Source organism: Astatotilapia calliptera, chromosome 4, assembly GCF_964374335.1.
Source record: "Astatotilapia calliptera chromosome 4, fAstCal68.1, whole genome shotgun sequence".
In the NCBI taxonomy this organism is placed as follows: Eukaryota; Metazoa; Chordata; class Actinopteri; order Cichliformes; family Cichlidae; genus Astatotilapia; species Astatotilapia calliptera.
Window position 1 is genome coordinate 23,971,519 of NC_137425.1, and position 15,292 is coordinate 23,986,810.

The 15,292-nt window shown below is 38.9% G+C and overlaps 1 protein-coding gene across 2 annotated transcripts; it reads right to left on the bottom strand.

The window, feature by feature from the left end:
• Window positions 1-3,414: 3,414 nt before the first annotated feature.
• Window positions 3,415-12,177, bottom strand: csf2rb (colony stimulating factor 2 receptor subunit beta). 2 transcript variants are annotated; one of them, XM_026165559.2, is made up of 15 exons: window positions 12,036-12,177; window positions 10,349-10,545; window positions 9,873-9,990; window positions 9,595-9,773; window positions 9,350-9,504; window positions 8,703-8,847; window positions 8,339-8,471; window positions 8,061-8,215; window positions 7,177-7,310; window positions 6,833-7,013; window positions 6,622-6,715; window positions 6,419-6,485; window positions 6,210-6,289; window positions 5,815-5,977; window positions 3,415-5,062 (listed from the first exon to the last, which is right to left on the bottom strand). In XM_026165559.2, the coding sequence occupies exons 2-15, from the start codon at window positions 10,452-10,454 to the stop codon at window positions 4,634-4,636; spliced, it is 2,139 nt and encodes a 712-aa protein (XP_026021344.2). In that variant the 5' UTR covers window positions 10,455-10,545; window positions 12,036-12,177; the 3' UTR covers window positions 3,415-4,633. The 2 variants fall into 2 exon arrangements, with proteins under 2 accessions (XP_026021344.2, XP_026021343.2); XM_026165558.2 differs by having other exon boundaries at window positions 12,032-12,119.
• Between the last annotated feature and the right edge of the window lie 3,115 nt (window positions 12,178-15,292).

Consider the following 15,292-nt stretch of genomic DNA (forward strand, 5'->3'; position numbering starts at 1 on the left):
ATCGAGCCAATAAGTCATCACGGCTCCTGTCATCATATCAGTCATACAAGGAATTACTTGACATAATAAATACTAATGTCCTGAATAGTATAGGGTTAAAGGGATTATTTGAATGTGGCTGCGAGTGCATATAAATAAGACCTTGTCGTTTTGCCTTAATCTGCATAAATCATTACGCTGGATCTCATATTATTGCGCCTGTAAAAAATGACAGTTATGTAAGGGTTTGCTCTGTATCTCCATATGTGATTCAGTGATTCGTGCATTACTTCCAGCCCCCCTTTATAACACCGTCAATCTTGCACAGGCATACTATTCCTAAACAGCAGGCCATCTCCAAATTCAGCATTGAGGTGGGATGCCTGTTTTTCCATGGGTGTCCACCCAGCTCCCCAACCCCCCGCAGCCTTCAAACAAAAACAGGCGAGAGTCGTGCACTGAGGCTTGTTGACTGCGACAAACACACACACAGGCAGTGCTCATGCTCATTCACATACATAGAGGGGTCAGCCACCGTAGCAGAGTGGGAGTGTCTCTGAGGGACAGGGACTAAAGGCACGGGACTGCTCATAGCTGACTGACTGACCTTAAAGGACATTATGGCTTGTTAGGTCTCAACAACACAATTACCTAACCAGCACACAGCCACTGGAACTAATAAATGAACAATCATGACCCAAAAACCTGACAAATGCTTCAATGCAAATTAAACACATCATGACCCAAATTTTGACCATCCTGTTTCATAATGCTAGTTATGTCAGGATTCAGAGCTGCTTTGGCTGTAAGTTAGCGCTCTGATAGACTTGGGAGATTGACAGAAAAACACATGCTGAAACTATAGTGGTTCAGTAGGGTTATAGTTCACAAAGTCTGGGTAAATTTAGTGAATTTGTGACCCTCATAAGGTTAGTGCATGTGAAATCAGGCACTCAAACATGTGGGGACCTTTGGGAGAGTGCAACCATGCAGAACTAGCTGCAGCTCTAATCTTATTTACATCCACCTGGCCAACTAGGGCTAGGATTATGATTGAATTTGTTTTAGCCACATGCTAAATACATATATTTACAGAAACTAGGCGATATTAAGTTTTCAATAAAGTCTTCATTTTTTCCTTTAAAAGCATTAAAAGTTTCATTTGGTTGCTCCAAACAAGGGAAAATTGTGTAAAAAGTTAAAATCCTTTTGAGATATTCTTTTACTCGCACTCATTCATCATCTAGATTGCAAATATGGAGACTTAAGTAAGACTGACAAAACCTATCTTAATGTCCAGGCTGCTTTGAAAGACATGTCATAAGTATGGCTCAGATTCCCCAATGCACAGTAGTAAGGAAACAGGAGGCCTTTGAACAGGAGGTTACACAAGCATCCGTGTGGCGCCACGCACCCCCTACACCTTCCAGCACTTTTATTTTCCTGTTTTTATGTACGACAAAGGACAGGGACATGCCGTACACAGATGACCACACAAATACCCCCGTCATTAAGCAGTCTGGTCTTTCCATCAAAACATACCTTGGTGCTTTATCTCGACCACTTTCCATTTCTCCTTAATATGAATGTGTCCGTCACTCACTCCCTGGCCTCAGAACAATAGGCCCGTGACGACGACCGTGAGACCAAGGAATGTGTCTGCTCTTTGGGGCATAGTATTTGGAAGAGCCTGGAATGTTGGGAAAACACATCAAACACCTTCCCCTCACCTTCCACGGACACATTGCAGGTCAAATAAATGAGTGTGTAAGCATAACATAAGCATCATTTCTCAGTTAGCGAATGTCAAACTGATCCTCGATCTCATCAGGCAGGAAGTTGTACCTAACGATGGGTTGAAAACACAGGAAGTTGATATCAGCATGCCTGGAATTCCACCATTGTGTTTTTTCTGCATAGAGAACAGAGTGACAATCTTATAGTTCACTAACACTGAGACAAATCACTGATCACCGAAGCACAATATCTTCACGAGGTGACTCTGATACAGTTATGTTGCATAGCGACCTAAAACATGCATGCATACCACAGACTCTGTGTATTACACACACACACACACTCACACCTGCTTTCAGAAACTAGCAGCCCCTGAAAACTCTCTGCAGTCCTGTCAGGCCAAACAGATGGGAAAATAAACAGAGCAATAAATTAGATAACGCTGTGAAACTGTGTGTGATCCTCCCAACACCGGTGTGTGAGGTTAAGAAATACAGTCACCACGCAGACACGCAGACACGCACATACACACAAACACACAAACACAATCTGTTCCAATTTACAAAACCATTTTCAGCAAAACACGATAAATACAAACGAATTATCTTTGTCTCTGTGTACGTGGATGCTTCTGTGCATTAAAAAAACAGGCAAGGAATATGAAAGTGTTAAAATGCAAATGATCACAACTACAATTATGCTGCACAACATTTCATTTCTTTTAAACCTGAACTTAAAATTTGTAGGGGGGGTTTTCCTATAAAACACAAATAAACACAATGCCAGCCTACATTTGCTTTGGTCATACCTCTGTATGTTTGCTCAGTAACAGTACTGCCCTAACAATGGCTGGACTATAAATGGTACTTTCACACTTAGCTGAAAAAAAAAATCAACCACAAAACCTTAAAAAAAGCCATGCTATATTAAGAAAAGGTAGCTGCACACCTACTCCTAGCTTTTAAAAAACTACATTGTAAAGAATTTTCCTCACCTTGTTTTTATGGGCCACATTTGATCTCATTAATGGACAGGTAAGTTTGCCTGCCTCAATGCAAAACACAAGTACACCTTGTATAAGCCAGTTGCAATGTTTGTCATTATATTTGGGCCACACAACACTAATCTCAACAATTGTTGAGTTAGCTATTGAGTAAGTTAACAAATGCCCCAAATAGCCTAAACTGAACCTATATTTAATGCTATAATGCTTAAGTGCTATAAAATTGCTCAACAGGAATCCAGAATTACTAGTATTGCATGCGAATGAATTTAACTACAAAATAAGGACAACCTGAAGAAGGATTATCAGCACTTTGGCTACAGAGATGCAGCTTATGATTGGAGAAAGCAGAGAGACATGCACCGCAAAGAACACTGTCCCCACACTGAAACACACTGGTCTGAGAATTATGCAGACTCAGTTCGTCTTGAACTGGAAATCTCATCACAGTTGAATGAATCCAGTGGACAACTACAAAGTTTTTTATAGTCTAGTTTTGACCAGCTGCCATAATAAAGCATGCACTTCAATGCATCAGTGTTTTCAGTATATTAGCCGTACTCATAATGGTACATCAGTAATAGTAACATCTTACTTTTGATATTTCTTTGCATCTTCACTGTGTCAAACTGTCTTCTACCTTAAGGACCTTCGGTCACATCTTCATTATATTGAATTTAAGACAGAAACCCAGCAAAAATATAATATTCTTTTAATTACAGCTGACAGCAGTTTACACAAGTTTATTTCCTTCAGCATAAAGATCATCCACAGACAGAGTGCATTTATAATATATATATATTACATAGTTTGGCAGCCCAACGTTTCTTATTTTCTGTTCTTTTGTATTTACAGGCAGAGTTGTGCTCCTTCACCTTTGATTGCCATTACCTACATTAAAATAGACTTTATGTGTTTAGATTTACGTCTCTGTGCCTTTGCTGACGTCAGTTCTAAACTAAAACCTTTGCACACGGCACTGGTTATGCTTATCTTAGCACAATCAGCACATCACAATGCAGATGACATGTTCTACACACCTTTGGCAACACTTAGGCTCCAACACTGACAACAAGGTCTCAACTCAGACACCTCTGTGCAAAACACGCATATTGTACATGACCACAGTGAATGTTACAGTTGGCAAACGTACAGCACACACTGTTTCCATGATGTTAAGTTCACATAGTTGCGTCCCTTCAGCTGTGAAGGCAACAAGGAATTAGAGGAAGTAATAAAAGAAGACTAAATTTCAACTGAGTTCTTAGAGTCTGCGGCTAAATGTGCACATCCTGCGTGAAAGGCTGTCATTACGCTGAAAGATTACACAGGCAAGTAAAATGATGGTGCCATGCATTTGAAAAGATGGTGCAACGCTTAGACACAGGCAGAACAAAAATTGAATGCATTGAGAGTCACGAAAGCTGTTTTGCATGGCTGCTTTTTGGATTACGTTTGGATTACATACCATCCCCGTCTATGCCAGGAAATTATCTAAAAAAGTTCAAAGAACAGGCTTAGTTTGCTTCCCATAATATTGCATTCTATCCCTCATAAGCTTATAGACCACCTACAAAATTTGGCTCACTATTGCCCTCAAATGGTGAGACACTAAACTACACTTCAGTATATTTGATTTTTCTTTGGATACTCTTCCTGACACAACTCCAGAGTCATTTGCATTTCCTTCTGGGATCAAAACTGAGATCTTTCGCCTTTTCTATAAGCCACTACACTATGGAGCCACTTTGTCAGTTAAGATTAAAAACAGGCACAAAGCTTCTCAAAAATGCTAGAAGGAATTTTTTTTCACATTGAAGCATCAGTAACTCAGAATAAAGTGAAAAGTTTATGCAAAAAGAAAGTTGTTTCGTGTGCAGAGAAAGTGATAGGTCCTCTTTTGATAAAATCTTCCTATGAATTATGCAGGCTAGCGCGTTGCTCTTGCATGAAGGCTGTGGGGAGGTGGCAGTACCCTGACGCCTGTACGGTGGCCCCTTCAGGCCAGTGGGTGAAAGGTCCTGGCGTGTATTCTGGCGGTTTGCCCCCAACGGTGGGCTCGCTAAAGCCAGGCTTGATGTCCGAGTTAACGAGCCATGGTGTTGGATCATTGCACCTCTGGTCCTGCTCAGCACTGTCACACCAGTGTGTGCTCGTGTTTTCATCACAGTGGGACATGAGGTCCTGTGTGGATCTGGAGTTGCTGTGTCTGGGCAGACACACATAGCCTTCGCCGAAAAGAGTGAAATTTACAGGAGAAGGCGATGCAGAGTCATCTGACGGGGTTTCTGTGTCCATCTCTTCATCCTTGACACTCACTGACTCGGGGGCTGGCTCTGGCGACTGTCAGATAAGAAACAGTGCTGTTTAGTCTTCAATCAAATGCCTTAATTTTTCTTTTCTTTCTATCTTTACCAGTGATGTTTGCTCATTTATGGTTTGCTATACATAGATTCAAGTAACACAGTTTTATTTGACACATTCATGAAGGGCACAGTTTGGTGTTTTTCTACGAATCTACATCTTCACTTTCTGTTTCGATGAAACGGCTGGTACAACTTTCATCTCTGTGAATTAAGCGGCCAAAAATCTTAGCACAAACACCGGAATCAGTGGGAAACTGCTAACCTGGCACTTCCCATCACCGCTATAGGTGACATTCTGTTTTGTGTGTCTGTTCTGGAAAAAATAAAAACAAAGTGCCAGAACTGCATGCTGTGCTTTTACTGATGCAACAACTGCTGCAGTTAAAACTCAAAGGTTCAGGCTATCAGTCGTTAAACCAGTGGGCAATGTCACAGTGGCTATATCTAGTTCATATATAGCTTACAGGGATGTTTTTTTAATAGGACCAGAGACTTTCTATCATTGCACCTAATTAAGAAATTATCTAAAATTCTAGACAATATAGTGTGTAAAGTGTGTTCTTCTCATCTAACTATTAGCAAGAAAACTATTAAGTAAAGTTGTCCATACAGTATGTGGATATGCAAAATTGATTAAGGCTAGTTTAATATAAATTGAGTTTCATGTTTTTGGTTTTCAGGCTCTGGACACATGACAAATGACTTGGTTAGAGTTTCTGAGCAGCTGACCCGACAGAGGATGTATGGCCCGGTGAAGCTTATCGCAGAAGTGTCAGAGACGTTAACCTCCTCAGTAGGAGAGGGCAGGTTATCACAGCTCCAGCAACCCTCATCCTGATCCAGGCACTTTTTTTCTGTGTCCTTGGTCGGCCACAGCGAAGCTTGTGATGAGCTACAGGGGAAGAAAATAAGAATTTTATTGATTTATGTAACAGCTCGTCATTTTGCAATTCACTTTCTGGGAGCTACGCCCAGTGATTGGTGACATTCAGGAGCACTGAACGGTCTGTCTGTGTGAGTTATCTAAGGGAACAGCTATAGAGTATCACTGATGCTGAAAGTGTTTTCTTTTACTAAAAAAAAATGTGCAGACCTCCGGACAGGTCAAGTGTGAAACATATTACCATGTAGATAAGACGTCCAGTTGTTGCACTTTGCAAATATACAGCTTTTCAGTCTGCGTAAGGGTCCGACTGCCGGGGGACTGGATCGCAAATAGATGTAGAGAAAAAAGGAAACACATTTACATATAAAAACAGCAAGTGTGCAACATTTATATAAAGATAAAGAAGTAGCAAAAAAAACAGCAAACTGTAAACTGAACAAGTCTTACCATCAACTCTGACAGGATTTTGCTTTTTCCTGGAGAAGGAACTGAGTCCACCCACCCAATTACATTCCTAGTGGTTAAAATTTATGCAAATAGGGTTAATTTATCATTTAAAAAAATCATTCTTATGAAATTAGAACATAATAAATGCATTATTTATACTTTTGATGGCAGTAGTTAATTTTTGCTTTACACAAAGAATGTACCTTCGACAAGCTGGAATAGTGCGGTACAGAATGAGGAAGACTAGAGCCACTGCTACAGTGATAAGTATATAGATCCAGGTTGTGGGGGACCAGACTGTTGGTGCGGAAAACAGAATTAATGATCGTGTTATTGGGGGAATGACATGAATCATGATATGCTTCTTTTTTTTAAGTTTTAAGCTTAAACATATTGAAAGTAAAGCCCACAAACCTTCATTAGTGGTCCACTCCACAGGATCCGTCCATTCTGATGGGGTTCCTTTATACTCTGAACCTGATCCAGGGACAACCAATGACCTAACTTTGACCTGGTAATCCTGGAGTGGGGCTAAACATTTTCCAAGGATGGTCCAAGAACTTAAATCCCTTACTTCCAGTAGCGTAGAAGAATTCTAAAAAAACCCCAATAAATAATATATATATGTACCTGATTTTTTGTTATTTTTTTCAGTTACGTCACCTTTAAATTAGTACGTCTTTTATAGTTAATGGGAATGAATTCCAATGCAATTATCAAGATTAAAAAAAACAAACACTGATAGTAAGGCTTCTTACCTCATCTTGTTTCCTGTAATAAAGGACCTGATAATACAGGCCGTGTTTTTGACTCTTGTTTGGTTCGGTCCATTTCACGATCCAGTTATTGTCTTCTTCCCTCACATTTACATGCTGTGGGGGGTTGGGACGAACTGTGGAATAAGAGCAATGCAGAGAAGTTCGTTTATAGCTAAAGTTATTGTGGAAAGTTTTATGCATATTTAACAGCTGTGTGTGGTATCGCTTTTGCCTTGTGATTTAGTGTCTGCACTCGTTTATCTTGCCAAGTGGGGACTTTAATCTTACTGCCCACCAACCTGTAAGGACTTGTATTACTGTAAAGACTAAAATTAGCCCATGCTAATTTTTTAGGGTATTATTAAATTTTAGGGTAAAATTAGATTTTAGATTTCACGTCTGAGCCATTAGGCATTCATTGTTAAGCTCATTGGTTAACTTTAGGGAATGCATTATGCCAATAAATAAGCCCCACAGGGTGTAGTTACTGTGTGTGTGTGTGTGTGTGTGTGTGTGTGTGCTTGTTTGTTTTGTCATGACAGACTGTAGTGGGAAGTACCAAAAGGGGTCTTAAGCATCTATCTATCTATCTATCTATCTATCTATCTATCTATCTATCTATCTATCTATCTATCTATCTATCTATCTATCTATCTATCTATCTATCTATCTATCTATATACATACATATATATTGGGTACACAGTCTATTGGGTACGGCATGGGTGCAATAGTGCTATTTAAACAGTAGGTGGGGCTACTCAATCAAGACCCTTTTTTCTAAGCGCTCCTTGAGTGTGGATTTGGAATTTAGAAGAACAAGAATTATTCCCAGGTTGGAGCACCCGACCAGAATGCTGTAGCTCCAGTCACATGGTTACTCACTGTTTTGGTAGAGTTTAAAACTCTTGGCACTGTGTGTTGGCTGGAGGTTCAGCTGCAGATGTTCTGGGTCTGTGACAGACAGTGTGCAGCTGTACCTCAGCATCATCCTGGTGAGGTCAGAAGTGACTGCTGGGTTCAAACAACATCTCTCAAACCTGAAAGCAGAGGTTGAAAGCAGAGGAAATGACACGAACGGTCTGACAAATGGATGGACGAATGATGAAGGTGCATTTTTAATTTCCAGCCAGGTGGTGTTGCCAGCGTCACGCTCAACTTACGGCGCACTCTCATTGTGTCGACAGGCCAGCTGGTAGGTAATGATGTGAGCCAGCTCTCTGCTCACTTCCCAGCTACATGTTACCTCCTTCTCTCCGTCCAGTACACAATGCAAAGTGGGAAGCTGCCCAAAGTCTGTGGCCCAAGAGAGAAAAAAAGAGCTAATAACAACAGCTGCAAAGCCCCAGACTTATCTCTAACCAATAAAATTGGACAGAGGGAGAAGATTAGAAATGTGAGGAAAGCAGATAAGAGTGTGGGTCTCCTTAAGAAGGAAAAGGCACTACTTGTGCAAAATTATTCAATATATTAAACATGCCAACCAATTTATTCAGAGCTGAAGTTGAACCGATTTCTTTAATTTACCTTCTTTAGTGTGCCAGGTCACCACAGAACTCCAGTCACTCCACAGGCCCATGCTGGCCCAGGCCCTCACTCTGGCTTCATACCTGTGACCTGGACGCAACAGCTGCCTCTCAAGTGTCATACTGGTGTTTGTGACATTCACAGTCTGCAAAGAGAATCAGGTGTTGTGAGTGGCTTATGGAATATTTATTTGTTGACATTTATTCAAGGTTAAAAAAGTATTTGGATCAGCTACTGAGTTCTATGTGCATCCTTATTTTATTTTCCAGGTTTTTAGCTACCTAGAATGTAAATGTATGTTTGCGTTATTTGTTTAAATCCAAACTGTGAATGTGTTAGTATGCTTATGTTTGAATTCAGACCCTTCCCAGGTGTATCCTAATCTGTTTTTTCTATTTCTTTAAAGCTGCCAGGCTTCTGACTCGAGGGTCTCGTAGGTTTGAAGCTTTCCTGTGAGAGGAAATCTAAAATGTGATTTATATGCATCAGGTCACTGGTTTCATTATTATTGCTAAATATATTGCAAGGAAGTATGAAGAGTGTTAAATGCTACCTCGGTTTCTATTTTCGACCTTTCAGTTAAACTGACGTGCTACAAAGATGAGGCATTTTCAATCCAGTTATGAGCTTGCATGCGCGATGCTTACCACCCAGTTGTCCTCTCTGTGTGTCTTATAGCTGAGCTGATAGGTGAGGTTTTTGTTCAGGGATGAGGAGGGAGGGTAGGGGCTGGACCAAATGAGCTTTCGGCCACCATCAGCTGCATCGTGCGTGGAGAGATTCGCTGGTGGGAGTGCTTTCACTGTAAAAATGCAAACGCGCACAACATCCCTGAGTGTTTAGTTTCACTTGAATGCTAAAGGAAGCACAACAGAATGAATGTTAAACTCACGGTGCTGTAAAAGATGAAGAGTCTTGTGCTGGACAGAGGAGGAGGAGAGACAAGTCTTGTTTTGGAGGAAGAAGGCGGTGTGTTTTAAGCCGATGCCAAATGCATTGGCTTTATATCTACAGCGGACATCCCTGTGCTTAGTTGCATCTCTAGGATCAAATGGCTCACACTTCACCTCCCTGCAAGGACATGAACACAGTTATTCCTTGAAAAAGGCGTCCCATGTATCTTTTTTTTCTGTTTGCTTCTTCACGTCTTTTGTCCCTTTTTTTTTTTACCTTCCAGATCCTGTATCGACCCAGAGCTCCAACTGTGTGTTTATGTGTTGCCTCCACTTGCAGTGGACAAGGGACATGTAGTTATTATGGCATTGTAATGATTCCAGTATTGAAGACACTGAGCAGAAAAAGAAAAGCATTTTAGGTAATCGGGCAGTCGCTTTGTTGTATTCCTGTAATCTTTAGTCATCTTCAACTCAAAATGATTATAATTATATAAAAAAAAAAAACCAGTTAAGATATTCTTACACTTCACCTTTCATAACAAAATACATTTCATATGACAGTTAGCCTTTTTTGCTTTACTTTTCCTCAGAACCTTTATCAGATTTTAGGTGCTTATGGCACGATTTGCATGAAAAACTATTATAAGCTAAATATGCAAAAGTCACTGTATTTTAAAATGAAAGTACAATAAAAATGAAAAACAATTAAAAATGTAGTTGTTTGAAGGATTACACCGGGCATATATTTACCATTTTGTGAGTTGTTGATCTCCTGGATTACACAACGATCTGAACCGGAGAAAAGAGCCAGCTTAGGAAGCTTTGCCAAAAGCAGAAGCCAGAAGAGAGGCACCATTATTGCGCCCAGTGAGGGCAAGGTGGCCCTTTTGTTATGAGCTGCCCTCACGAAACTTGCCCAACTGCTTTTACTGATATCATCAAGAAGTCTGAAGACAAGTCGGAGCAGAGGGCAGTGTGCGAGGCAGAAAGAGAGAGAGAGAGAGGGGAGAAGAATTAGTTCATTTACTAGAAACAATGAACAAATGAGTCATGACCACACTACGAGCATTCTTCCGCTTTGAGTGTCTGCTTGTTGTGGGATGTCACCACACATCCGCCTCTCTCTTATCTCTTTTTCTCACATGTGATAGACGCAGATAAAAAGAAATAAACACACTGGGGATCACACACCGCCACACATATGTATGGTTAAGTTGTGTGCGTATGTGTGGGTGTTTGTATATGTGTATGTGTATGAGTGAGGGGTGGTGGTGGGCATTTTCTTTTTGTTTTAAATGTCTGTTTTTTATGTTTTAAAGATATGTAAACACGGTACAATGACTAAATGTAAAAAACACAAAATAAAAAAATCAATTTTTTTACCCACATTGCAAGAAGAAAATCAATTGATTCATGTTGCGTCCACTTTTTTGACAATGTAAAAACAGTAAAACCTTGTACATTTTTGACAAATAAATGCAAATTAAATCAAAATGACATTTTGTGAAATGCATTTGTCATTTTTTTTAATTGATCCCTCAACATGTTTAAATAAAATTTGATGTACAATCATAAAAAACGTGAATGCAACCTGAAATGGTAATAAAGTTACAGAAAAATGAGGGAAAAAAAGACTTCAGTACATTGTTTTAGAATATCAACGGGGGATTTTAAGGGTCACTCAGGCATTACTTCTGCCTTTAGAGCTGCTGTTTACAGTAGAAGGTTGGGGGAACCCCCGTTCAGGAGAATGTGGGAATCCAGTATTCACTCTGAAACTAAACAACCTTGTCAACCTGTTATTGTCAGAGGTGCAGTAGGCCACACTGTAGAAGTGGAAACCATCAGTTGAGTTGAAATCAAAGACAGAATGATTTTCAGAAAATAGCACAAGTAAAAAATGTAAATGTAAAAAAAAAAAAAAAAAAAAAAACCAAAACAAAAAACCCCACAGCACCTGGAAACACCTGTATGTTACTGTATTAAGCTATTTTTTTCATTTTGTACACTCACTGTATTTTCTGGGCGATATTTTAAGCGTTCATAAAGAGAAGTGCGCATGTTTCTGAAGAGTCTCAGCCAATTTCTCATCTGATTGTGAAAATTCTGAGCAAATCAAAGGAGAAGAAGTCACAGGATGACATATGCTGGGAATTCATGTCCGCTTTCATGAGCTCAACACATTTTAAAATGAGCTTTGATGAAGCCCAAAAAGCAAACCTGTGTATTTGACTTTTGTGGATTTTTATCATTATTCCTCAATAGGGCTGATGCTCACACATCAGAGGTCATTAACTTTTAAAATAATATAGCAACATGATTTTCTAGCTGTGAAAAAGTAGCACTTGTGAGAGGCAAGCATTCACCCCTTTCCTAGCTCACCCATGATCTCCAACACAGTGCAAGGGTGTATAAAATAAATGGCTCACTTACCTACCATAGATTGTGAAGGCTGTTTTTCCTTTGTCCTTCTCTCACTGTGGCTTCCTTCTAGTCAGCCAGCCGAGAAGTCTGTGGGAGTTTCCTCTGTGACGAGTTCAATTTCCCCTTTTCTGTCCACAGTAGCATTTAATGTCACCTTCACGTCAAATGCATAATCAGCTGTTTTAAATGACAAGCTCTAAAAACATGCTGTCGGATTGCAACACTTCTTGCGAAAAAAGCCTAAGTGCAGAAGGAAGATGCAGTGGAGGCTTTTGGTTTAGTTTAGAAGTTTATGAAATTCAGAAATGACAAGTATGATTCATGTTTTTGTTTCCGAGGACACAGAAAACATTAAAAACTGTTCTAATGAGTAAGCAAGTCACAATAATAAGTAAGAAATAAGTAAGTTTCTGGCAACAAATTTCTGGCTTACGTGTAAAACGGTAATTATTTCAGGATGGCGAAAGTTATCACAAAACAAAGTAAAAATCTTGACAGTACATATTCTGGTTTTGCGATAAGGCCTTATCAAGATCTGCCAGCCAACGTTTAAGCAGTTAACCAACCACATCCCTTCAGATAATGGCAAATTTTTATTTATGTGGCTTTACCACAGGCTCCTGAAACCTCCGCCTCTCAGTATCACGTTCGGGATACACCACATATTTACGTCCTAAAGCCATCAGCACTGAATCCACGTTTTACAGCTTTCTGATTTAAAGCATTATGTGTTCTGAGCTGCTTCTTCTCATACTTTATATTTTCCTGCAGTCACTTGAAAGGTGGGCGTGATGAAGATGTCATCAAATAATGATCATTCAGTGTTATAACATGTAGAACGCCCACATCTCCTGAGTGGGTAGAGTTTCACATCTTTTTGTCAGATAAATGTACATTAGATTAGATTAGATGAGGTTACAGATATTTCCCCCTTAAAATATACAGTAAACTCTCACTTTCATGATTTTGAAAAGCTTTATTGAAATGTTCAGTTTGTACCTGAGAACACGAGTTTAAAATAAAAGAAATAAAAAAAATTTTTCAATAAAAAGTTCCTGATCTGTCCTGTTATGGTACTGAAACTAATTTGAGCTAGACTCTTTCTAGTCTGTTCTACAGATTTGAGTCAAAACACGCAATCAAATAACCTCCTCTGGTTACAAAATCACTTATATTTAGACTTCTAAACCCCACATACACTCTTCCTCATCACACACACTTTTTGCACTCTAAATAAAAAGTACATATGCAGTATGTGCACATTGGCAGTATACTATTACGTATGTATAAAGTTACTGAATTTTTATCAGCACTCGCAACTTTTTTCACTTTCCTACCAATAGTGATTCCTCAAACTAAATTTGAAACTGAGTAACTGCTTGACTCACACAAGCTTTTCACATCTTCTTTCACTTAAGCATGAACAGTCATATGTGGGTATTTGCTCTTTAGGAGTAAATATCTTGCTGCAGGAGAATAATTGTTTATTATTCCTTTTTTTTTTTGCACAATTGATTTCATTTACGCAAAAATGATGTCTTTTTATTTTAATAGACTGACTTTTTGGAGTCAAAAGACAAGAGCAATATAAAGATGACAGAGTTCGTGTTATTTCTTTATCTCTTTCCTTTTTTCATTTTTAGACCCATACTGTAACTTCCTGCCAACAAATGTCTTTAACACCTCAGTCAGAACAAAGTTGATGATGAGCTTAGATACCGCATGACCAGTTCCTCATTTCAGCTAATGACACTCACTCACACATTTCACAAAAAAAAACCTCGAAAAAAGGACAATTTATTGAGTTCAATGCACAAAATATTCTTAGAGGTCACATGTGCAAGAGGGTCAAAATAATTAAATGTCTTCAATAAATTTGCACAGCTTGTTTGCTACATAAAAAAATGCTATCATGAGCAATCAACCACTTGTGACTGCTGATACAGAGCTGTCAGTGTTATCACTTCAGTGTGGGTTTGGTGTGAGTCCTGCCGACTTGGGAAAACTAGAATAGCTTCTTTGTCTAGAGGTTTTATAAAGTAAACAAAAACTCCCTTTGCTTCTAAGAAGTGATGAGGAACTGACCAATCAACTTGCTGAACTTCACATATCGGCCCTGAGGTTTGAGTCAAGAAAAGACGAGTATGAAGTATGATCTAACAAGAGGTAACAGCCATTCTTACGTTTTGTTTTGGAAATGCGTCATCAAGCGGATCAAAAAATAACATGAGAAAGTTCAGTGTTTGAAGAAAGCTGGTATCTGGTAGTAACTTTAAAAGGTCTTGCTTTTCAAAGCATGCCATGCAAAATGTGCAGGAATACTCTGCAGATATAATTTAGAGCTTTAAAACATTTACTTTGCACCCCTGATATGGCAAGATAATCAATAGCGCAACTCTAAAATGAATAATCTACATGTGATGCTTTTTTTTGTCCTTTTTCTGTTTTGCATGTTCTGAGGTCGCTTTCCTCACCGCTTATTTCAGCCTCGACCGTGCCCCCTAGTGATCTTGAGCTACAACTGTTGATCTGCAGGGTGGATGGATGGTGGAGGATGAAGAGCAGTTTAAGAGACTTTTGGTCTTCTTAACAAAAAACAGTCACTTGATCTTAATCTAAATACTAAAAGTATTTGTTAAGATGAACAAATTCACAGTACAGCAACTTCCACATACTTAAATTGATGTGTGGTTTTAAATTGGTTTCTCCTTGAGTGACGAATAAATGACATTAGTCCCAGGAACTGTAATTGAATTCAGACTCAGTCTCATGCATAATTCAGAAACCTGACACATGAGCACATTTCAGTGCTCATTTCAGCACATTTTAGGAAAGTTTTATCCAGTAAAATTCTGCCAGGTAACTATTTCCAAATCATTTGAACACAACATATGTAAACAGTTACATGTGATTTACTTTTTACATACCACTTACTTTAAGCTCGTTCATGCACTTAAATATGCTTTACCTCTGTTGTTTGTTCAGACAGGTTATTATTAGAAATTATCCAATAGTTTTAGAAAGAACCACTCCCAACTCCATCTTAAAATGTTATATTTCTTTTATAAAGAGGAGACTAAAGGGTTGGAACCATTGCTTTAATCTATAATAATGAACAATGTGGTGTTTTTAATTAGATTATTAGATTACTATTGGTATTATCCTAATATATAAAGTCATTATATAAATTATATATCTATCTTTCTCGCTCAAGATCTATCTATCTATCTATCTATCTATCTATCTATCTATCTATCTATCTATCTATCT

What these genes read in the sequence shown, in the direction of transcription:
- csf2rb (XM_026165559.2), bottom strand. Translation starts at nt 10,454, where the DNA reads ATGGTGCCTCTCTTCTGGCTTCTGCTTTTGGCAAAGCTTCCTAAGCTG. An exon ending in ACAGAGAGGACAACTGGGTG is followed by an intron (nt 8,848 to 9,349) that starts GTAAGCATCGCG and finishes TTCTCTTTGCAG; the next exon opens with ACTGTGAATGTCACAAACAC. An exon ending in GACCTGGCACACTAAAGAAG is followed by an intron (nt 8,472 to 8,702) that starts GTAAATTAAAGA and finishes CTTGGGCCACAG; the next exon opens with ACTTTGGGCAGCTTCCCACT.